Source organism: Lytechinus variegatus, chromosome 3, assembly GCF_018143015.1.
Source record: "Lytechinus variegatus isolate NC3 chromosome 3, Lvar_3.0, whole genome shotgun sequence".
NCBI lineage: Eukaryota > Metazoa > Echinodermata > Echinoidea > Temnopleuroida > Toxopneustidae > Lytechinus > Lytechinus variegatus.
Genome location: NC_054742.1, coordinates 20,665,148 through 20,691,213, shown reverse-complemented (window position 1 = coordinate 20,691,213; position 26,066 = coordinate 20,665,148). Strand labels below are relative to the sequence as shown.

Below are 26,066 nucleotides of genomic sequence, written 5' to 3'. Positions count from 1 at the left end.
GTTAGGTAAGGTTGACTTGAAAATGACCTTTGACCTTATCGTGTGACCTCCGACTGCACCATAACATGCAGGTCCGCCAAGCCTATCCACCATCCAAGTCTGGTTGAAAAGTGACTTTATGGATGAAGAGTTAGGTGTCATAAGAGTCTTGCATGTAAACTTTAACGTTGACCTGAAAATGACCTTTGACCTTACCATATGACCTCCGACTGCAGCATATCATGCAGGTCCCCTAAGTCCATCTACCATCCAAGTTTGGTTGAAAAGTGACCTACGGTTGCGAAGTTAGGTGTCATAAGATAGTCTTGCATGTAAACTTTAACGTTGACCTGAAAATGACCTTTGACCTTACCATGTGACCTCCAACTGCAGCATAACATGCAGGTCCCCCAAGTCCATCTACCATCCAAGTTTGGTTGAAAAGCGACTTACAGTTGCGGAGTTAGGTGTCATAAGAGAGTCTTGCATGTAAAGTTTAACGTTGACCTGAAAATGACCGTTGACCTTACCATATGACCTCCGACTGCAGCATATCAGGCAGGTCCCCTAAGTCCATCTACCATCCAAGTTTGGTTGAAAAGTGACCTACGGTTGCTGAGTTAGGTGTCATAAGAGAGTCTTGCATGTAAACTTTAAAGTTGACCTGAAAATGACCTTTGACCTCACCATGTGACCTTCAACTGCAGCACAACATGCAGGTCCCCCAAGTCCATCTACCATCCAAGTTTGGTTGAAAAGCACCTTACGGTTGTGGAGTTATGTGTCATTAGATTTGTGTAAGTCTCGCCTTCACCTCTGATGGGCGAGACAAATACTAGTATAGTGTTAAATTTCATGACATCAAGATGTATGGTATTTATAACTAATTATCACTTGTCTCGTCTTTACCTTGCTAAGTGATGCATTACATTTGAATTTTTATTCATTTCATAATGAACTAAACTAATACTACACTTGCATCTACAAAACCCAACCAGTGGCGTAGCTACGGGGGGGGGCCTGGGGGGCACGTGCCCCCCTGAGATTTGGTGTGCCCCCCCAGAAAAAAATTGGAAGAGCAAAAAAAAAAGAAAAGAAAAGAGGGGGAAAGAAGAAAGAAAAAAGGAAAAGAAAGACAGAAGAAAAAAAAGGAAAATAAGAGGAAGACGAGTGAATGAAATAATGTGAGGGGAAGACTTGCAATAAAAAAAAAATCTTTTCATGTTTTACTATACAAAATTTTTGCTGGCGCTTCGCGCCATAATTGCCTGTTCGATGGGATTCATATCTTGCTCAATAGGCTGATGTGGAGCAAGTTTTGAAGTCAATATGCAAAACATATTTTAGCTCGGACATCGAGCTTTCATTATTATTTTTTTTTTATTTACAAATTTAAGTGCTCTGTAAAATGTCCGTTTTATGGTCTACATATCAGCATTTTAAGCTCACGCTGCGTGGTCACATTTTGTGATTTGCCAAGTTCATAATGTCTATGTGTATTCCATAATGTTTCATTAAACAAATGTATTCAGAATGCCCAGATTTTAGGCCTAAATATAAAACATGCGCATTGCCTGCATGTTCTTTATTTAAAATAAACTTAAATTATCCAGTTTCACATCAGAATATCAATAATTTTGTGCTCACGCTTCATAATCGCATTATTAATGATAACCAATTGACTATATTCTATTTATGACTTACAAAATATGAATAGGGTGTCCCGCTTTTAGGTCTAAAATCTCAATTTTCTTCCTCTCGCGATTCGCGCTTGCATCAATTGTTTAGTTACATACCTATCCCATTAATTAATACAAAAAGTGCTTAGAACGACTTTTTTTTGGTCGGAATGTCAAAAAAATTTGCTCGAACTTCGCGCTCGCATTATTGAAATATATACCGTCTTCGTGGGTAACTGTAAGCAGTCCTTAACAGGTCCCTTTTCGATAATGCTAGAAAAGTTGATAAAAAATTCTGTTCGCGCTTGGGGGTAAATACGAATCTTGTTCAGGATCACACATAATATTGCCCAGAAAATTAAATTTTCTGGAAAAAATACATTAAAGTAAAAAAAAGAAAAATCGCTCGCGCTTCGTGCTCGCACTTTTTATAAGGCTTATGAGATTATTTTATGTTTATGTTGTTTTATAAGAATAAAACGAAGAAGTGACTGATATAGGTGAAGATAATTTTGGGCCCCGTCCCCTATTGGCGAAAGTCAGATCCGCCCTTGTGGACACATACACACACACATTGGAAAAATGGCCGGTGCCCCCCCTGAAAAAGCAAGGACCCCCCAGTGCCCCCCCGGGAAAAAAATCCTAGCTACGCCACTGAACCCAACATGTTGTAAACAAAGCACATAAACAGGTAAATGAATAATATAAATAATAACTGTACAGTCAAGTGGTGCAAATCACATTAGACAACCTACAAATAACAATAAAAATCCAAGGCCCCTTTAATATTTGATGAATTTGATTATACAGCTTGTTATATAGAGCTAAACAATAAATCAACTATTACAAATCAGAATCTTGACTACCGTACATTACATAATGTGCATTTGATTTGTTGCACTTAAAGACATATTGATTATAAGGATGAATCGATTTCATAACAGTATTTGATCCAGCAGGCCATTAAAGGTCAAGTCCACCTAAGAAAAATGTTGATTTGAATCAATAGAGAAAAATCAGACAAGCGCAATGCTGAAGATTTCATCAAAATCGGATGAAAAAAAAGAAAGTTATGACATTTCAAAGTTTCGCTTATTTTTAACAAAATAGTTATATGAACGAGCCAGTTACATCCAAATGAGAGAGTTGATGATGTCACTCACTCACTATTTCTTTTGTTTTTTATTGTTTGAATTATAAAATATTTCATTTTTTATGAATTTGACGATTAGGACCTCCTTGCCTGAAGCACAAAATGTTAAAATAATGGAATTCCACGTGTTCATGGAGGAATGAAATTTCATTTCACATGACAATGACAAGAAAATCAAAATATTTCATATTTCAAACAATAAAAAACAAAAGAAATAGTGAGTGAATGACATCATCAACTCTCTCATTTGGATGTAGCTGGCTCGTTCATATAACTGTTTTGTGAAATGAAGCGAAATTTTGAAATGTCATAACTTTCTTATTTTACATCCGATTTTGATGAAATTTTCAGTGTTATGCTTGGTGAATTTTTCTCTTTTTATTCAAATCAAGTTTTTGTTGGGGTGGACTTGTCCTTTAAAAAAGATTCAATATTTTCACATAAATGTCCATGACTGAAAACAAGATAATCATTCCTTTAGAAATACAATCGGGTTGTAACCATTGCATGTTTTCATCCAAACAGGCCTTTAAGTGCCCAAGTTTTTCAAAGCTCTTACACCTTACTATTTGCTAAAATTACAGCTTCAATAATTCATCCATTATTTTTGTCAAAGTACTACTTTGCTTTGCAAGTGCTGGACAAGAATAAGAAATATGATTTTTTTTATACTGCCAGATGAAAAGCGAAAGTAATGCTGATTGTGAAGATGACATAGTTCTAGCAAGGTTTGACATTAATTTGTTGAGAGCAAAAGGGCATTAACTCATCTCCTTCATAGCGGTAAACAACATATTTCATATTGCTTTATTGAAAATGAATGTCTTATCCTGTTTTGAAATACACAAACCAATTTGTGCTAAGTCACTTTGAGAGAATAGAAAAAAAATAAATAAAAAGAGTAGAAGAAAATGGTGATACCAGGGAACTGTTGCATAAACTTTTGCCTTGAAAAAAATTCTGGCAAACAAAATCATGCCATTGAAATTTGAACTTCAAAATACTCTGGCCAAAAATTTGCCAGAGTTTTTTTTCATGCAACAGGGCCCTGGAGCAAGTTTTTTTTTCTAAAACTCATGTCTATTAATATTTTGATGGACAAATGGGTATGATGCCAATAAAAAAATGTTAAGAAATAAGAAACAGTCCCTTGTGCCAGCATTCTATACTTAGTGTATTGACAGGATGAAAGGGGATTTTTATTATATATTTGTTAAATAAAATAAGGTTTATTCAAATGTTTTAATTCAAGAACTAAAAAAAAGGGTTTGACATCTGCTTTAGTGCATTAGATAATCATTGCTGCAACTGATTTCATCATAAGGGAGAAATATTATGCACACAAGTATGAAATAATTAAAGAATTAGGATTTTTTGTAATAGCATAAGAAATAGGAAAGTGGATATGACACCATCAGCCCACCTAATCATTGTTTTCACAAAATATTGCTAAATGTTAAAATTCAATAACTTTGCTATTTGTTATCACATTCTGATGAAGTTTCAGCATTTTGCTCTATTAATATTTCTCTATTTATTCAGATATGATTATTTTCAGCCCAGAGTACTCTTTTAAGTTTAAAACTTTAATAACCTGCAATCCATCCCAATTCTTTGTGTTAAATTAAAAGACTCCTCCCTGGAGGTGGTCTCACCATACAGGTTCTATCACTTTGAAATAATTAACCATGGTGGTATAAATAATACAATGCCCTACAAAAGAAAGCAAGCGACCAAGTGACATTTCTGGCAAAATAGCAAAATTTATGTCTTTTACATGTACATTGATAACTATGCATTTAAAAATGGTTAAATTTATTATTCAGAAGTGAAAGAGTTTATGCTTTAGCTTTTTAACTGCTTTGTCAGATAAAATGTAAATTAATTCTTATGTTAAATCCTAAAAGTCAGTCTATTTTTCATGACGTTTAAACCGGTCATACCTCATAGCAATGAATAATATTCCTTAAAAAATTGACTGGAAGAAGAAATCATAAAATATGAAAACATCAAGAACATAATGTCAGTTTATTAGTATGTTTCTTGCTTTCTTTTGTCAAAGTATACCAGGCACATACTGACTAATAAAGTGTGAACCACAAGGATGACCTCCAAACTACTTAAAATCTGATTTGGTATTGGTATTCATTCTTATGACAATACATTTCAGGATGGTTGCATATCATGTTTTTAAAGTGATGCCACATCATAATTATAGAATAGTTATATCTGAAAAAAGGGAAAGAAAAAAAGTAATTCACTTTAATGATCATAAGCTCCTAGAATAAATGTTACTAATAGAACTATTGAATTGGAGCAATGCTGGTGATGAAAAGTAATGATGAAATGATACAATGTAATTCATGATTTTCTACAAGTTTATAATTTTTCTGTTCTAAACATCTTTTGCATACTCTGTGATAGAAAAGAGCTCTTTCATTCCAAGGTGAATATCATAAATACTTATTTGAAGATGTACAATAGGCACAGAGAATGTAGATTTTAACATTAAAACCAATAAAAATAAGAAAATTCAAAGTAAAGTATATGAATGTAGAATTGAGCTGTAATGTCATTGCAAGGATGCCCTTAGTGCCATACATTCCCGTATGGATGCAATGAACATAAACAAGATGCTAAAGACGTTCTTGCACCAACGTCACAACAGAGCTAATCAATTGGTACAAACTTGCCAAAAAACATTTGAGAAACATTTTATTATTCAGCATCTAAAACATATCAACATACCACACCAACCTGAAATGGTTAATCAACCAATAATAGACATAAGGATAAGTCTAAGAAGACATCCTTGACATATATCTACTTTAAAACAAAATGCAGAAGACGATTGGAAGGAAGAGAATTTGAGAGTAGCTGCAGAGAGATTTTGACAAATCTTAGCTAAAACTGTTAAATTTTTAATGATTTAGGAGAGAGTTAGTATTAGCAAGACAGCCATTGGAAACAACATAAGAAAGTTTCTTTCACAGAGAAGCCATTAATCTGTTGTTTTTTTTTTTCATTTAAAAATCAAAACATCAAACAGCTAAAGTAATGCAAACAGGGGAAAACAACAACAACAAATGCAAATTGCAACTAGCATGACCTATCACTCCAAAAGAACTACAGAATCAGGAAAGTAAATAGTCAAAAACTTTGTTCTTTCTTTGACAACACTACCTTTACATTATTTTTAAAAGTCTGATGGAGGGCAGCCATTAATAGACCCGAGAATCAATATAAAGCCAGCAGAGAAGGTAAAAGCTGAACACGTAAGCAAAAAGTGTTATTCAGCACAAGAGGAGAGTGATGAAAAACGTTTAAAGATTTGATGAAAATCTTTTATTGTATTCCTCAAAATGAACCGCTTCTATTCCTCACCTGGCTTCAAACGGTCCTGCATTTTCACCTCTAGGATAATGGGATCTTAAAAGGGATAAAATAAGGATATCAACTATGCTAATCAGATATAAAGGCAGCATTGACAGGCCAACATAGTAGGGCATTAACAGTCTCAGCAATATAAATTAATTAAAAGTAGAAGATTATTTACTTGGAAAATGAGATGAGTTAAATCCCTTCTTTCTCTCGGGTGGTTGGAGCCATATCATGATTGCTTTATATTTGTACAAAAACAGTATGTGACCAACAATAAGGGGCAGAATAGTCATAATATAATGAGATATGAGTTTAATGTCCCAAAGATACTTAACTTAAGAGAGTCTATCAAATAGTATTCTTCAATCACTGACTGGTCACTAAAAAAAATTACCTAAAGTCCTAATAATTATATTGAATCAATTCAAAGAATTATAATATACAGTGACATAAAACAAACAATTGCAACAGCACAAAGATTCTACAAACTATATCCTGCATTTTTACCTCAAGCCTATTTAATGTCATTAATTTTAAACAAATAATCTACATTATATATATATTTTTCTTAGATATTGACATGAGGGTCAACTCAAAGGATGGCACAGGAAACTATACGGTTTCCTGCGTTATTCTTTGAGTTGACCCTCATCTCAATATCTTACATACTAAAGTAAACTTGTCATTACAATATATGTTTTCTTAGATATATGTAAATTTCATTCCTCCATTTTAGTTGATGTTTACATATCTATTCCTCATATGAATTCAATGAAATTATGATAAACCAACCATTAGTCAGAGCATCTCATCTATACAGATGAATTCGGTAACTATGTTTTCATTGCTAATCTTGACATCCACCATACTGTAGATATAATGCAGAATGTAGGGGAGGGATTGTGATAGATGTATAGTGCCTATATAGCAGCTTTCATTACATTCCTCATTGGTTTATCAATGACAAACAAACACAAGAGGGATTCCTGAATGAAAGAAGGTACTGATATTTGGTAATGGTGCCTAAGCTGCCAATTTCTATTAACGATTTTAAGTTTTTAAACCTACATCCATCCGATTCCTCTTCCATTTTTTTGTCAATCCTTTAGTCAAAATGCTTCTAAGAATACTATTCTTCTACCCTTCTGAAAGAAAAAAATTTAAGCAAGTGGTTTCATTCTCTCTGATTAGTAAAAGAATATAAATTTTGAAATGAAAGACAGATAATTACAAGTCATATTCATCCTAACTGATCAGGGAACCTCCCACTTCCCTGATCTGATATTGTTAAGGAAAGGACTCTCAAATGCACTTCACTTCTTGAAGGCCTGGTTACAAAGGCAAGATGAAAACAATGTTTTTCAAAGCCAAACCAAATTCTTGTTTGATCATCTTTCCTTTAATATGGGGGCCTAAAGCTCTTACACTTATAATTGCACAAATAAAATAGATTTCAATGGCAAAATGTGCACTCTAATAGAGGTAGGAACTTTTGACTTCAGTGTGATGAATGATACAAATTCTGCAAGTTTTCCACAGTGACTGAAACAAATCGCAAAATGCAGAGAAAAAAAAATTGAACTTAAAAAAAATCTTTTCTCATGACTTTTTAAATTCATTATCCAACAATAATATGGTAACAGTTGACACGATTTAAAACATTATACTTTAATAGCCTCTTGAAATTTATAGCTACATACGAAAATGCATCTTGTGTCAAATTAAGAACAGAGCTTACTTGAGGCACTAGTTTAAACTCTATCAAACATTTGATATTATTTTGCAGTATGTCCAGATTCCATGAAATTGCTGTTTTGATTCACATTTTTTTTTACAAAGGCTGTTTTGTCATTGAAGGAGTTGTGACAAAAGATTCTGTGTTATAGAAAGTGTCTGCATAGTGACTGCAAACATTCTTTACTAACAAAGATGTATAGCAATACCTTATCCTGAGCTCTCTGTGGAGGCTCTTATGCATAGGGGAGTCCATGACTGGATTAGGTAAAGGCTTTGGATGGATGAGACCATCTTCATCTACTCGTCCCGCTAAGGAAGGTGGAATACTGGAAGGGTCATCCATGCTGTCATCAACGACCTCGATGAATCGACCAGTCTCCTGTCTTCCAGATAAGTTTACTGCATTATGATTGTAAAAAAAAATGTTTATAAATGAGGTACTGCCTATGGTAAGTGTGTAAAATCATCGGACTGAAATGTATCACAGCATTAATACTTGGGAGCTTTCAAACAAGTTTGGAAGAGGGCTGTAGATTCAGATAATAAGTGACCTGCAATGCTCAGTCCTCGGGTATATTAAAAGATGACAGCTAGGGTGTGTCCTTGGTAGCTAACCTACAGGTGGAACATGAGCACCACTGCGTTAGCATGCTGTGATGTCATGAAAAAGTTATATCCATACTAGTCATGCGTGGACTGGTGTAGATGTCCTCTTTTTTACATTGAATGCATTAAAAAATTAGGCCGTTACATTTTGGCTTAAATCTTTCCTCTTTGCTTATGCTGTGTTTTTGAAAGCTCCCTACTGATCAACATCTGGGATCAATGTCAAATAGAATACAACTATGGCAACTTTGGCACCATGGTAACTACCATGAAACCATGGTTGTGATTTGCTGTCGGCTCTGTATGGTAGCAGCTACAATGACAAATTTACCATACTTGTAAGTTTATAAATCAAGCCCCAGGATTTCAAGTGAATATGATATTAAATATGTACTATTCTGTTCATGTACTTCAATAATCTTACATTTATGATGATAAGGCACTCCATTAGCTGCATCATCTTCATCATCGAAATCATAGTCTGGTGGTGGAGGACTGGATACAGGAGGGGGAGGGGCTGTGGAGAACAAACAATAATTGATATATTACCACACTATGCATATCATTGTTTTCAAAATATGATAATCTTTACCATATTTATAATCATGTACAAGGAATGAACTGAAGGTAAAGTCGTCCACTACTTTTCGACTGGCATCATTTAAAAGGACAAGTCTACCCAAAGAAAAGGTTGATTTGAATAAAAAGAGAAAAATCCAGCAAGCTTAACAGTGATAATTTCATCAAAATCAGATATAAAATACAAAAGTTATATTTAATTTTTTTTCTTATTTTAACAAAAAAGGCTACATGCAGTTTATGCACATCCTGTCTGGTATGCAACTGAGGGGACTGATGACACTACCAACTCACTATTTCTTTTGTATATTTCATGAAATGTGAAATATTTCAATTTTCTCCTTATTGTTATGTGAAATAAAGTTTTATTTCTTCCTGAACATGTTAAATTAACATGTTCTATCATTTGTGCTTCAGTCTAGTTGGTCACTATTGTCATATCTGTAAAACTTGAAATATTATGTAATTCATACAATTAAAAAAAATAGTGAATGAGGGACATCTTATACCTTTTTATTTGCATATGACAGTTTTATACAAAATAAATGTTTTGTGAAAAATAAGCAAAATTTTCAAATGTCAACATTCTTATTTCAAATCTGATTACGATGAAATTTTCAGTGTTATGCATGTCTGATTTTTCTCTATTGATTCACACAAATATTTTTCTGGGGTAGACTTGACCTTTAGATATTCACAATGACCAAATAATTCAGAATATTGAAAGTTTGAATAATGTAGTTAGTTGCTTTGTAAATTACTACAATCAATTTCATCTCATCTACAGTATAATCTCATTTAAATGGTAGAGTTTACAAAGATTTTTAAAAACTATGTACAGAGGTAACAGGAAAAATACATTCTTCTTAACCTTATTGCAAATGGGAGGTTTGGAGCCCCCTCCCCCTCAAAAAATAAAAATAGAGAGATACAGATTTGATTTTAACTTCAACAAAAAAGCTCTCATTGGAACAGCTCAGGACTCATTTTCTTTTGAGTCTTGCATATTTTTAAGACCAATTTGTGACTCCTGGGTATGTGTTTTGAAGCTATGCAGCATTTTTCAGATGTACATCAGAACATAAATTGAGTTTTAAGCTGAAATCTATGAATGTAAATGATTATTTTGCTTTTTTTAATTACTATATGAAAGTTTTATGCTATCATTTATTGCAGAGCTGTCATAAACAAATATAAAAAATAAAACAAAAGTATAACAGCAAATACATGAAGAAATTAAAAAAATATGTATACTTTGTGAATTAATCCAGCAGTTATTTTCAAGTAATTTCATAAGAATATAAAAAAGTGAACCATAAATCAACCCATTGTTAGCATTATTTAGTAAATTAGAGCAAAAACTATACAAATTCATGCATAAATTAGTATAAGCATAATTAGGGAAAGTACAATGACTTTCATAAACATTTATTGATGGGATGATGAAGATTATGCCAAAGGCAACAAACATTCTGATTTTCAGCGTGAGTTGACATTTCAGATCTAGGGAGAGAGTCCACAGTTAAATAGTGAAACAATTCTAGTTGCATTTAGAACTGCTCAGTGAACAAAATTTAGATAAAAATTATTACAAAAAAACATTCGAAGCAGTACAAGAAATTTCATTACTAAATATAATTGAAAATCAAATTCAGTAATAAAAATTTCATGGCCATATATAAGTTTTAGCCTCCATGTTTTAATTACTTCAAATCAACATATTTACATCACAATCATTGTCAAGTTTATATCTGGAATGAAACATCAAATCATTAGTGAAATAGAATATTGATAACAAAAATAAGTAAGCATGATTTTTCTTGTCTGATAAACTGATGACAGGAAGATTACTTTCAAGAGATAAGTATACAGCAATACAAAGGATAACATCCAAACATGTCATGTAAATAATGAAAAAGGGATAAATAAAGCAAGCTTGAACAATTCCTGTATATAATCATTACTTAAAGATAACTTTAAAGATAAAGATAAAGTGCAAGCAGTATTAGTATTTAAAAAAATAGAAAAGATGTATGCAACTTAATGATCAATTAGCAGTTTGTGCACTAAATATAGTTTAAAACCATGAACACAGAGCAGATATTGAAGCCAATGACAATGATCTGCAAACATTTAGACAGACTCCTATCCTGAATTTGACATGGCAATGAAATAATAGCAAAAAAATGTGAAATAAGAAAAAAAAACTATGAAGTGTTAGACTGAAAACAACCTGTTAATTTTACACACTACAGATAAAATAATCTATCATTTTGCAAAATTTGAAGACTGTATTAATTCTAAATTTTTCATAATTCTTATGAAATCTTACAAAAATATCAAATTTTATATGAACATTATCAAATATGGCATGTTGACATGTTTTTGGTTTAGTTTCATCTGTTGCAATATTCATGTATTTTGTCCTTGAAATCACCAAGTAGCACACAATACCAAATATGCCAAAAAGTCTTCAAGTAAATTGCAATTGAAGATTTCCACTGTTTTCGATGTTTTCATTATATGCATAGAGATTATTCATCTGGTATCATGTGTCTCTAAGAACTTATTATCATTATCATTCATTATCATTGGTCATGAAAATATATGAGACATAACTCGAGCAAATATGAAAAACCATAGACCCAAATCTAAGCAGATTTTCAAACCAAATCAATATTTTAATGCAGTAATTCTTCAAAACATTTTTTTTTTTTGGGGGGGGAATGTTGCTTGCTCATATAAAAAATCTGTCAAGTCAATACACATGCCACAGTATGCTATCAATATCAAGCAAAAAAGAAAATCTATGCACACGATTCCTGTACCAATGTCAATGACACAATCCAGCACCCACTACGTGCTGGTTTGTAATGTTTTTTTTTTTTTTGGGGGGGGCTCATGTTTTGTGCAAATAAGTGACTTTCCTAACAATTTTAATAGACAACTTATTTACTGTTAAGTGCTATATCTAAAAGCAAACAGACAAGATTAGTTTTGAAAACCATACAAAGTGTAGCTGATATAAATATAGCTTTAATTCATAATTTGCAGACAATATCCATTATCTATTTTTTATGGGTTATTAAAAAAATGCTATTCATGAGAAGAGAAGGAAAATAATAATAATTATTATTATTTATTTGACCAAATCATGATACAAGCATATATGACATTATACATGGTAAAAACAAACAATACAGAATGGAGCAGTGCTACATGCTGGTCAGGGGTGATAAAAGCATAATTAATAGCTGTTGCTCAGAAGCATATCATAATAATGTAAAGTGTAGCATCCTCATGCATGGATAGTACCCTCAAAATTATATTATGAATATGAGACAAGTCAGAGGAAACTATAGAACATTTATTTGGGGATTGTCCAATTACTTGAGGTTAAATTGCTCAAGCATTTTAAAAGACAGATAAAAAAAAATAATTTTTTAAAGGAATTTATGGAATTGTAGAAGTTTGATTCAATTTCATATATGACAAATGATAGATTCTGGCCAACAAATATGAAAAGATGGCACATTATCACTAAACTCTTTACATTTATGTTGAACTTTTATCGCTCTGTTGGGTATCACATTTTAAAAGTAACAAATTTGATAAATGTAGATTTATTCTTCTTACAATATTCTAATTATGCAAACATCAAATTTTAGCTGTATTGTTTTGCTATACTTCTACATTTTTGTTTTAGTGTAAATCAAAAATTTGTCATGAAGCAAAGATGATTTGGAAAAGAAAAAAAAAGCAAAACACCCTTCCTCGTATTCATAAACAGTGACCTATCATTTCATACCATAAATAAGGGTCCTTATGAGGAATGACAATGAATGCAAAATTATAAATGACATTCTTCATCTCACATCAAGAGGGTTTTATTTCAGAAATAACAGCCATGTATATTCTATGAGGAAAATCAGGAAACTTGCTTTACAAATATGAGCTGCAATACCAAGGTTTTCCCTGTTCACATCAACTAATACTTTGCAGAAACTTATAAAGCTTGGAAGTCTCATTCCATCATGTCAATGTCTAGACATGCACAGTTTATGCCAGTTACATACCTGGGAATAAATTTATATCGCATATCACATTAAAGTTAACACATAAACTTACAACCATCATAATGATAATGATACTTTTAATGTAACTGAGTATATAAAGCAAAAAATAAGTATAGTTATATTTATAAATGAAAACAAAGTGCATACAAACAAAAATGCTTGCTTTGCACAATTTTCATTCACACCCAGTGTTAAAATCACACTGCACAAATAATAAGCATCATTGGTTAATTATGATCATATACTATATAAGCAAATTACTGACAACACAAGAATGCTTCAACATCACACAGTTCTACAAAACAAAATGGCTGTTAGGTATTAAAAGCTGTTAGAAATTAAAATGAAGTCAAGATGTAGTTGGCAATAGCTGAAGCCAATGGTTGTCTGTTTTCCAAACTCACTCATACGGAGGTGTGGGGGTAGTTCATCTTCATCATCTTCATCTTTGATGTCTACTGCAGCATTACCTAAATGCACAAAGAATTACAATCTTTGTTTTCAACACACAAAATAATATTGCTTCATTTCTAAAAATCCATATTTTTTCATTTGAAAAAGAAATCAGAAATAGAAATCCTCCAAAAATCATCTTGTCCAGATTGTGGGCCCAGCAGCAATTGACCAGCACCAGATCGACGTTGCTCTATCCCTTAAATTGTTGAACGCCAAACAGCGAAGCAGCAACTCCCAACTTTTTTTACGCCTTTTGGTCTGACACAGCCTGGGTTTGTACTCCCTACCTGGTTGTGAGATGATGCTCTACTAACTCTACACACATTGTGTGTTCTTCTTATTTTATCCCACATATTTCACCTAGTCCTATCATGGTGTTTTATAATACAAGTTTAAAATTGGGAGGGTCAAGCATATATTGTAGTTACAAAAAAGACTAATAAACTTTTCTATAAATTCAAACCTGTTTCCCAATAATGTAGCTGAGCAATTATCATATAAGACGAGTTGTACTAAATGTATTTACTTATCTCTCAAGTCCTGAGAGTCTCAATGGATTACAATGCTCATCCATGCTAAGTAAATAAAAGTTTGCTAAGTAAATGAATAGTTGAAATATGACCTTTGTGAATGGATGTTCTTAAGGTGTTCAAAACAAAGTAAACTACCTTCATGCAGGGATATGCTTCATGTATACATGCACAAGCTTACTGTACATGCACCAGTGGGTTTCATTCATTCACTCTATTGAGAAACTTGGTTGGAATGATTTTATTTTGGTAGAAAAATATGTATACTTCTGTGAGATAAAATAAAAGTAATAATTTTACCTTTTGATTTAAGGTGATACCATCCATTCCTCTGAAATATGAATATAATGATTTAATTGCTACACCCAGTTTTGCCTCAAAATTGATTGTAAACCTGACCATTCCCAAAGGTAGGCCTGTACATTTCTTTACTACATTATAGTTGATATATAGCTTCGAAAAAAGACAAAACATATACAGAACACATAATCAAAACAGCAATTATTGCAAAAATATTTTTTTTAAAGATTATGGTATAGAGATAACCATACTCGTTGATATTGATTTCTGAAAAAAAAATGTTGAAAAGGCAAGGAATCTATATATCAAAGCATCTCAGTGCATTTCAGCATTTTTATAGATCATCTGATGATAGAAGCCAGATATCATATCAAGAAAAAAATATTTTATATTTGATTATGAACTAAAAAATACATTTTTTATTTAATGAAAAAAAGCTGAGTGCACAGAATCACTACTAAATAGGGAAATTTTCACTGATTCAATAAATTAATTTCTAAAAATGGAAAATTCTTAGTCTTGAATGACGAGAGCTGTACAGCCTGGGAGGGTGGAATACATCTCGCTTAGCTGCCTGGCGGAAATCATCGAATAGCGCCACCACCACACTAAACTCAACCAACCAACAATCTAGTTTTTAGCAGTTATCCAGCCACAAAGACTATCGCAATTACTTTTTCCTTCATCTCCCATCATTTCGTTTATACATTTTGTCTTAAAAGAGATGCAAGGATTGGAGATGAAATTGCCCAAAAGAATGATGTTCCTAGTATTGTAAGGGTGTCCTTTACTTAGCAACCAGGGGTGGTATTCTGGAACACTGTCATAACTTTTGTCATCAATTTTGTCATTTCTCTCCGAGATGTGACACCGCTATGATTGTCACAATTCGGTATTCTGAACATTGTCTTTTCCCTGTCACATCTTTATAAGTTCCCGCCTATCTTTTTGGAAGCAAACCAATCAAAATCATCGTCAGTTCCCGGTGGGAGCCCTTCTAGCCAATAGGAAAGCCCCATGACAGGTAGGGCGTATCCCCAATACAGTTGCTGGCATCGCGCAACTACGCGAATATTGATGCGCTTATTTACAAAGAGAAACAGGGAACTGTGACGGATTTTAGAGGAAAAGTAGAAAATGAAGAAAAACAGAGGAAGAAAAGGAGGAATTAATAAGTAGGGCCTAACTAATTGCAGCATGAAAAAATAATTTTGAAAATTGTCATGGATGATGAGTGAAACTAATTCCACAATCTAATCTAAATAATATCATTATTTGCTTGACATTCAGTCGGTAGGGTATCGGGATATTTGGTACTAAAAGATATGACAAAATTTATGACTGCTACCCCCTGTCATATCTTTTGCTTGTATAAAAGGATTACGCGCATTTAAAGCTGCGTATTTTTGGTGCGCGCTAAAGAGAAGAGACAAAATTTATGACAAATTTTGTGACAAAAGTTATGACATCCACCAGAATACTGATTTTGCCATATCTCTGAGATAAGATAAAATATGGAGAAAAGACAATGTTCAGAATACCGGCCCAGTATGTTAAAGATACCTTTTTAAAAATGCTATTAAAACAATGGGTCAGCAGCAAATACATCCCCAAGAAAAGAGCATTCTTATTTTGTGTGAAATCTTCAAATTCATCGCAAGTTCTGCACCTCAAAAACACATTAAACAGTTTCACTCTCATGATTAAAGCATAATTTTAATTCTATTATACAGTACAGTTTCAGTTGTGAAACCACAATGTGTACCAGGAAATGTTTATGAATAAGAAGACAACGCTGCTATAATTATTAAAGTGTAGACATGTATTTAAACAATTAAACAAATACAAAATAGATTCATGAAGACACATGATAAATATCATAAGGATAACACACAAAAAGTCTTATAATCAAATGAAACAAAAACAGAAAATATGAATAATTAGTGAATTAGCAGAAATAAGTAATTTTAAAAGTAGCAACAGGAGCAGTAGCAATTTTAGTGGTAGTAGTATAGTAGCAGCAGCATCAGCAGTAGTAACAGAAGTATATAGTAGTAACAGTAGTATAGTAGAAGTAGTAGTAGTAGTAGTAATAGTAGTAGTCGTAATAGTCGTCGTAGTAGTAGTAATAGTAGTAGTAATAGTAGTAGTAGTAGTAGTAGTAGTAGTAAGTGGACATGTAGCCATAATGCATCTTCTTTTACCATGAAGAAAGGTTTTTTTCCCCTATCTTGTCAAAATGCCTATTATGTAGAAATTATCCCACCATCATGATTCTTAGTTCTTACTCAAACAAAAAGATTCCAATGCTGATATTCTGATTTTCAAAATCAGTAAAACATAAAAGCAATAGCTAGGTACAAATTCCATGGAATATGAAAAAGAAAGGTAAACTCTTCTGCAATGTAAATATCTCTAGTTCTCAAAGGAAATATTCCCAAGTGTAAACTTTTTCATTTAAGAGCATATTTCATACCTGAAAAGACATCCGGAAATTGATGAAAAAGTGCAGTGAGAATCAGGAATTAATCTTTTCAAAACTTAAGTTCCTTTATAAACATTAGGCCTGTACATGACCTAATAGGCAGCATGAATATTGTTTAAATCCACATCACCGTGTAAATGTAAAACCTTAAACCATTATACAACAGCATATCTATTTCAATTTGTTAGGCTTGCATAAAGCGTACTGCTTTAAAAGTCTTGAAACAAACTCTTTGAATAAGTCTTCCAACTTAATGTATGCCCATGCAAGTTATTTTTTTACAAAACTGATGTAAGAAAAATTGCCATACATCATGAATGTGCATGTGTGTGTAAGTGGGCAAAGGGGTGGCGTGATCTAGCTCATTCCAAGACACTGTTCTCAGAACCTTCCTAAAACTATTCCACTGGAAACTAGTTTAATGTGTAGTGAGAACGGTCAAAGCAATCTTGAAAGTGATCTTCTAAACCAGTTCAGAAAACCACCTCTTGATGTAGTTTTCAAGATCACTTTGCCTCGTTAAACTGGTTCTTCGGGAAGCGATCTTCGCACATTTTTAGCGCGCTGCTCACCTTGACAGGTGTAGGATGCCTACGCTGAGATTTCGAATTTCGCACAAATGTGTCACCCCACTGAGAGCATTTCCATAGCAACAAGATCGCTTTATGTGAAGTGATTTTGAAAACCACTTTCGTGTGATCAAGTGGGAATGCTAGCAAAGCGTAATGAGGACGGCCTCATAATTTTCTATACTGTATTGGACTAAAAGACTTAATTTGAAATCAACAATATGAGCTGATACCCCTCCTACCCATTGAAGACCTACACCAACGCAAACAATAAGAATCTTACAAGGTGATTGTGGGTCAAGTGCTCATTTGAAGTGATTGATATTTCCTGGTTAATATTTTACAGAAGTACCAATAAATCAATCAAAGAAAAATACCAAGGAATAAGAGATGCCACTTGACTAGTAAATGTACATGAAGGAGAACCCAACGGATGATATTGCATAGAAATACAGAAAATTCTTGAATAAAACTTTTTCTTCAAGAAATCTTAACCACTTAAAGTCAATTTCAGCTTCCGGTAGCCTGAAGAGTGTTGACTGAGCAGGGTGCAAAACATTTGCATTTCAATGGATGATTGTTTATTATGAGGCATCCTTCACATTAGACAGAGACAAGTTATATTAGTTCTTACTTGGTGATGCAGTCAATTAGAGAATTCTTTAATGAAAGCTTTTATTCAGATTTTTCCTAGAATCTCTGGCATGTACTCAAATTATACCAATAAGAAACAAGTGGAATGCCTCTGGCCGTCTCACCTGCATCACGCGGTTCAATATAGCAGCAGTGCTGACTTTGAATACTACTCTAACTCGCACAAGATGTTCAGTGATACATGGTTACTCTTATGTCCACTTTTTATGAACTAGACCAATAAACTTACAGAGATATGATGGTTATTCAACAAAAAACCCCAACATGGCCAAAGTTCATTGACCTTACATGACCTTAAACTCGAACAGGATGTTCAGTGATACTTGATTACTCTTATGTACAAGTTTCATGAATCAGATCCATAAACTTTCAAAGTTATGATGGTAATTCAACAGATACACCCAATTCGGCCAAAGTTCATTGGCCTTTGACCTTGGTCATGTGACCTGAAACGTGCACAGAATGTTCAGTGATACTTGATTACTCTAATGTCCAAGTTTAATGAACTAGACCAATAAACTTTCAAAGTTATGATGGTAATTCAACAGATACCTCCGATTCAGCCAAAGTTCATTGACCCTAAATGACCTTTGACCTTAATCATGAGACCTGAAACTTGCACAAAATTTTCAGTGATGCTTGATTACTATTATCTCCAAGTTTCATGAATCAGATCCATAAACTTTTAAAGTTATGATGGGAATTCAACAGATATCCCCGATTCGGCCAAAGTTCATTGACCCTAAATGACCTTTGACCTTGGTCATGTGATGTGAAACTCATGCAGGATGTTCAGTGATACTTGATTAACCTTATGTCCAAGTTTCATGAACTAGGTCCATATACTTTCTAAGTTATGACGTCATTTCAAAAACTTAACCTCAGGTTAAGATTTGATGTTGACGCCGCCGCCGTCGGAAAAGCGGCGCCTATAGTCTCACTTTGCTTCGCAGGTGAGACAATTCATTGTACAGGAAATTAAAGAGAGACAGGGAATGTGAACTAACACCAAGGTTGCAATTAAACAAAAAACATGCGCGAAATTCTAAGAAATATAAAATTAGATCATTTGGTGAAATTTATACAATGTAAATGTTCACTTTAAAATTATATACATTTAAGTTGCAATCACCTTGTGCATGTTTCTTTAAAATCTATTAGAATCTGTTAAATTAAATAAAATTAGAATACAACCTTCCAACACATAATGGTGATAACAGTAATAGAGATCAATAAGGGGTCTACTTATAATATAAAGAGTATAACATAAGTACAATTACATGCTTTCATAATCCTTTCAAAGAAGGCCCCTTTAAAATCTGGTCATCTGCTCATGCATGCTTTATAAAAATCATAACATGCTCAAAACCTACTGGTAACTTCTCTGGAATCTGTTGTTTGTCTATCGTCTCTCTACCAAATATTCTATTTAAGTTGGGGAGTGTTTTCAAACCATGCTAAGTAAACTTTTGATAACTTCAGTATCACACACCTTAAACATTCACTCTATTGCCTAATCCAACACAATCTAACCATGCTTGTAGAACTTAATACCAGTTCAAGATATGAATATACAAATTTCAGACGTCCCTAATACTTCATTCTCATAAAGAGCTTCTCCTGACCTCAGTGATTTGAGAGAGCAAGAAGTTCATAAGTCAATCCAACAAAAAACTTTGCACCTGAAAAGAATTCCCATGGTGCACATGTTTACATGTAGCCATGGTAACAAGGTTGTTCTATCATGTGACCATGGAGCTACAAGATATGACATCCACTGACATGAAAAGGGTGAACATCTGTCAATTAGGAATGAGGCACAATTTCATTGAGGTTGCCAATGCTGAATAAATCGTGATCTCTGACATTATTAGTGATAATTTGGTGTAAATGACCAAAAAGCTCTGATCACTGTGGTAACTCTGATTCATGAAAAATACCAAAATTTCTATCATGATGGTCTGTCAATCTCTTAATGCAGAAGATATACTTATGGGCTAATTGTGCCATCACATCGGGTTAACGCATCTGGTCCGGTGATCGCATAACCCAACTTTTCAAGAAAAGGGCTTCCTAAATTCCTGAAAGTCTGGGTCCAATTTACCTGATGTTTTGTGAAAATTGTAACCATGGTTCGGTAAACTAGACCCAATCTTTCAAGGATTAAGCCTTAAGGGGACCCTTTACTCAATTTGTCAGGTAACACATAGCCTTACTGACAGTATAATCCGATGTGATGGCACAAGCCTACTTTCTGCGCTAACAACTTTTGTACTTGCAATTATTCCACCTGAACATCAAGCAATCATTTGTATCAAATCACCTTGGCCCTGGCTGGAAGTAAGTCAATATCACAACTCATCAAAGCAAAATCCATTCTCAATTCTTCTTTTAATCACTCGTACTTGAACTACAAGTTGCTTCCTTCTAAAGGTAAACAAGAGTGATGCGAGGGCGAGCACATAATACGCCTGCATATAAAGTGGAAAATGGAGTTATTGGTCAAGCAAGAAAAGTTATCACATTAACAAGGACTTCAGAAGGGTCAGATGTTATCTTAACCTTTGACCTCAAAATCAATAGGCTTCCTGGGATCCATGCTAGTGTCATACAAACCAAATTATATGAGCCTAGGTTAAGTTAAACTGAAGTTATCGCATTTACAAGGACTGCACAGAAGGGGAAGATGAAAATACATCACTATAACTTTGACCTTTAACCTTTTGTCCTCAAAATTGAATAGGCTTCCTGGGATCCATACTAGTATCATACACACCAAATCATGTGAGCCTAGGTTTTAAGTCAAACGGAAGTTATGGCGTTTACAAGGAAAAGTTAATGGACGGACACCGAGCGTGATACCATAATAGGTCCCGTCTATGACGGCCGCGTATAAAAACAAGTGGAATGCCTCTAGCCGTCTCACCTGCATCACGCGGTTCAATATAGCAGCAGTGCTGACTTTGAATAATACTCTAACTCGCACAAGATGTTCAGTGATACATGGTTACTCTTATGTCCACTTTTTATGAACTAGACCAGTAAAATTACAGAGATATGATGGTTATTCAACAAAAAACCCCAACATGGCCAAAGTTCATTAACCTTACATGACCTTTGACCTTGATCATGTGACCTGAAACTCAAACAGGATGTTCAGTGATACTTGATTACTCTTATGTACAAGTTTCATGAATCAGATCCATAAACTTTTAAAGTTATGATGGTAATTCAACAGATACACCCAATTCGGCCAAAGTTCATTGACCTTTGACCTTGGTCATGTGACCTGAAACGCGCACAGGATGTTCAGTGATACTTGATTACTCTAATGTCCAAGTTTAATGAACTAGACCAATAAACTTTCAAAGTTATGATGGTAATTCAACAGATACCCCCGATTCGACCAAAGTTCATTGACCCTAAATGACCTTTGACCTTAATCATGAGACCTGAAACTTGCACACAATTTTCAGTGATGCTTGATTACTATTATGTCCAAGTTTCATGAATCAGATCCATAAACTTTCAAAGTTAAGATGGGAATTCAACAGATATCCCCAATTCGGCCAAAGTTCATTGACCCTAAATGACCTTTGACCTTGGTCATGTGACGTGAAAGTCGGATGTTCAGTGATACTTGATTTACCTTATGTCCAAGTTTCATGAACTAGGTCCATATATTTTCTAAGTTATGATGACATTTCAAAAACTTAACCTCAGGTTAAGATTTCGATGTTGAATCATCCAACATGGTCTAAGTTCATTGACCCTAAATGACCTTTGACCTTGGTCATGTGACATGAAACTCTACTAGGATGTTCAGTAATACTTGATTAACCTTATGGCCAAGTTTTATTAACTAGGTCCATATACTTTCTAAGTTATGACATCATTTCAAAAACTTAACCTCAGGTTAAGATTTGATGTTGACGCCGCCGCCGCCGCCGTCGGAAAAGCGGCGCCTATAGTCTCACTTTGCTTCGCAGGTGAGACAAAAAATGAACATATCAAGTGGAATGCCACTCGCATTCTCATTTGCAAAAAAACACATTCATTTGATGATAAAATCCTAAGTCTGTCAGCTTTAAATGACCTATAGCCTTGATCATGTGACCTGAAACTCATGCAAGATGGCTGATAGTATCATGAACTATAGGTCCATACACTTCCTACTTCATGAAGACAGTTCAAAACTTCCATTTTAATACCAAAACATGATCAGTTCACTTATTCTAAATGACCTTTGACCTTGATCATGTGATCTTATACTAATGCAAGATGTTCGGTGATACTTGAATTCCCATAATATGTCCAAGGTCCATAAACTAGGTCCATATAATTCCAAAGTTATGGTGAACTTCATAAACTTTACATTGTTAAGATTACAATGTTGACGCTGCATACATAATCCAAGAGTGCATCATTACTTGGAAAATTAGAGCTCACAGATTAGTTCAAACTTAAATGTGAATATATTAATGCAGTTTATAATGCTTTTCAAAAAGACTTCTATTAATTTCAAGAATTACTGAAAAATGAAGTAGAGCTTGTCAAACAAACAGTGTATTTTCAGAATGAATCAATAATAATGTTTAACACAACACTACTGAAGACTGATAAAGGGAAAGGTCATAAAGGTAATATAGCAAAAGAAGGCCCATACAAAGTTATGTGTGTTAATTGTTTCTTTATTGATAGTCACCCTGGTAAAATAAGACGTAATAAATAAATAAAAAAACATTTCACTTCACTTTCCATTTAGACCCTTTATAGCTTGTCTTTCAAGGCATGTTCAACCGAAAGATTAATTCAGCAAAGTGTCCAGAAGCAGAGAATAAATCATGATATATTTTTTTGTTTTTACAATAAAGTAAAATGATATTGTGATATATAGGTTAATGAAATTCTTGTTTCAGGCACATCAAGATATGATACAATGTATAAGTCCATCACCTACAAACAGTCAATATAATACATATATATATATAATAAATCGTCACACGCACCACGAACCGTCCTCTCTGCGCACTTCGATGCGAAAGTTAAGTGCACTGTATCTATTCCACGAACCATCCTCTCTGTTACGTTGCCCACTGTGGCGTAAATAATTAACTTCAAGAAAATATAACGATACAAGATGAAACTTTGGAACCTGAACTTTTTAACGAAGACACTTGTAAATTATTTGCTCTCCTAGTAGGTGCACTTATTGCTGGTTTAAAAGAAAAATTTCTTTAAATGCGTTTTCTGCAAAAATAACTTTCGCATAGAAGTACGCAGAGAGGACGGTTTGTGGTGCGTGCGACGAAATGTGCAGTATTGCTCAACCCTGTATTGTATGTACCAGGCTTTGTACCAAGTAAAGCAGGAATTATTTGTCAGAGGATGGACTGGCATTACTAAATTAGTAATTTTGCCAGTACAACCGAGGATGAATAATTCCCTATATGTTTTCAAAATAAAGGCCTGGTATTTTTGCTTCATGCCCTACATTTAATAAATTAGAATGATGGATATTGATAATCTAGTTCTTGTACATGTAGTTCATTCTTTTTTAATCTGAACCAAAATATTGATAACTCGCTACACTGACTGATCTTTTCGTGAAGCCACACGATCAGCAGAGGGCAGATTTGTGCCTGCGCTGTCCCTTCACAGGAGTTGCCAAGTAGAAATACCTCGCTGACCGGTGCGCCAGTCGGAGAGATAGCATGATCTGTGACGTCAATAATGGAATAATGCACTATTCCATCACTGACGTCATGGAATAGCAAATTTTCTTCAGTGCGCATTGAATTTTCAACATCATTGCAAAAGAGTGAATGCTATTTATTTTCAATTCAATTGAATGCTATTTAGACTAATCAGCATACAGGATTTTATTTATTTAGGATATAAAGGAAAATATCATATAGCACTGGAACAGAGCATCAACCAGATGAACATTTTGAAAAAAGAAGGCTGAAGTCAAAGTTTATTTAAAGATAAAGGAAAGGAATCCCATCACCTTACATCATCTATTTAGGACCTTGACCAGAGCTAAAAGTGAAATGGGTCTGTACATATATAGATAATTTCCACATTATGAATTTAATTTTTTTTCAATTTGTAGAGTAAAATGGCACTTAATTTTCTAGTTGCTCAATGCATGGAAACTTCAATTCTTCACTGTTTTTGTGATTTGTTTGTTTGGCTTTTATTTGGCATAAAATGCTATGTCAGGAAAAATTGTCATATATAATCTGAATGCACACTGAACTGGAAAGCTGCGCCAAACAAACAGGAAATAAAAAGGGTACAAAATAGTTAGAAACTGTAGATTTCATCAACTCAAGCATCCTGGAAAATAAGTTTATGATATCTCTATATGATAGAAGTGAGAAAATTAAAATGCTGACAAAATGCGGAATCACAACATGATGTCATTGTCTTGAAATTCGCAACTGGTAAGCAGTGAGAATCATAGAGCTTGCATTGCTGTGTTTTTTTATAAGCTTTCAATTGGTATATGATTAATTTCACTTTTGGGTATGGTCTGGGTCTATAAAAGAAAGCAGGATAAAGAATATATAGAGAAGTGTCCTACATTTTCTCTTAAACAGACTATCCAGCTGACCATGAAAAAAGGAATTACATTCTGAAGAATGTAATAGGATTTAGGATTATACGAAAAAGATCAGGTAAAAGATTTAAGAAAGAAAAGACCAATATGATAGGATAATGGCAACTGAAAGGTAACTACAGATTTTGTTACATGTTCCCACGTTAGTAAAGACAGTGGATTCCAAAGCACAGCAAATGAAAGTGAGAAGTGATCACAATCTTTCTCTACTTACATTTATGATGATATGGAAGGGAATCATCCTCATGTCTATAAGACCCATTTTTAGATTTGGGTTTAGGGAAGGGTTGAGGGGAGGGGCTCCTGCCCCGAGGGGAATGAAAACCCCCCTTAAAGCTATTTCGGGGTGATCTGGATGAGGGTGATGCAAGAGGGGGTGGAGGGCTTCGCAGTCTCTCACTGATAGTCTCTGAGTCATCCACATGTAAATCTGGTATTGGGACTGAGAAATTAGGGGGAAAACTACCAAGTTACTACTTGCACCACTTCATTATACAAATGATTCCATCACAGTCATCCTAACGACTACTGCTGCCATTGAACATCATCTTGCATTAAATCAAACTTAAAATCTGACATAAAACCTAGCCTTAACCATAATTCTACCTTAATTGTCATATTGTTTGACCCCCCCCCCAACTTGTGACCATATTAGATAACTTACTGGCATCCTTTGGTTGCTGAACTGAAATAAAAACAAATACATGCACTTCACACTTTCTTTTTTTTCCAAGGCTAGGGGTAAAATTTCTCAGCCAATATAAAAAAGATTAAACAAACAAAAATATTCAAACATAAAAGTATACAAATAACTCAAACAAACTCCTGAATCTAAATGGTTGGTAATTGCTGAAAATGAGTACTGAACAAATTTTACAATTTTGGCATGCAGCAATAAAAATGTAAATGAAATGAATGTCATCGTCCATATTCGTAAGAATTGATACACAGGAACAGACAATGGATTGAGTATGAGATGACTTACTTTTATGATGTTGTGTATCTGGAGTATGTTGAGGGGTTGGGGGTTCCTTGGGGACTTCAACTCCTAGAGCTTGACCCAATACATGAGCTGTACCAATGGGTATGAAGTGAGGATGGACAAACATGAAAATATAAGAGATGAAAATGATATAAAAGCATTTTAATATGAAAGGGATTAAATCATTTATCAATAAAGCTATCAAACCTGATTTAGATGAATTCATGCAATGTACAATTCACTGCACATCTCATAATCATTTTCATAACCAAAGG

At 33.8% G+C, this 26,066-nt stretch overlaps 1 protein-coding gene across 9 annotated transcripts in view; it reads right to left on the bottom strand.

Annotated features, from left to right (window-relative positions):
- LOC121410462 (DENN domain-containing protein 2A-like) overlaps positions 1–26,066 on the bottom strand; it is a 61,273-nt gene that overhangs the window by 7,839 nt on the left and 27,368 nt on the right. For 4 of the 9 annotated variants that reach the window (XM_041602566.1, XM_041602569.1, XM_041602565.1 and 1 more), the window contains 6 exons: positions 25,795–25,881; positions 25,024–25,251; positions 13,595–13,660; positions 8,960–9,052; positions 8,136–8,328; positions 6,196–6,240 (listed from right to left, as the gene is read on the bottom strand). In XM_041602566.1, the coding sequence (XP_041458500.1) occupies positions 6,196–6,240; positions 8,136–8,328; positions 8,960–9,052; positions 13,595–13,660; positions 25,024–25,251; positions 25,795–25,881 (712 nt within the window). The remainder of the gene's footprint in view (positions 1–6,195; positions 6,241–8,135; positions 8,329–8,959; positions 9,053–13,594; positions 13,661–25,023; positions 25,252–25,794; positions 25,882–26,066) is intronic. The other 5 variants (XM_041602572.1, XM_041602570.1, XM_041602568.1 and 2 more) reach the window with 5 other exon arrangements.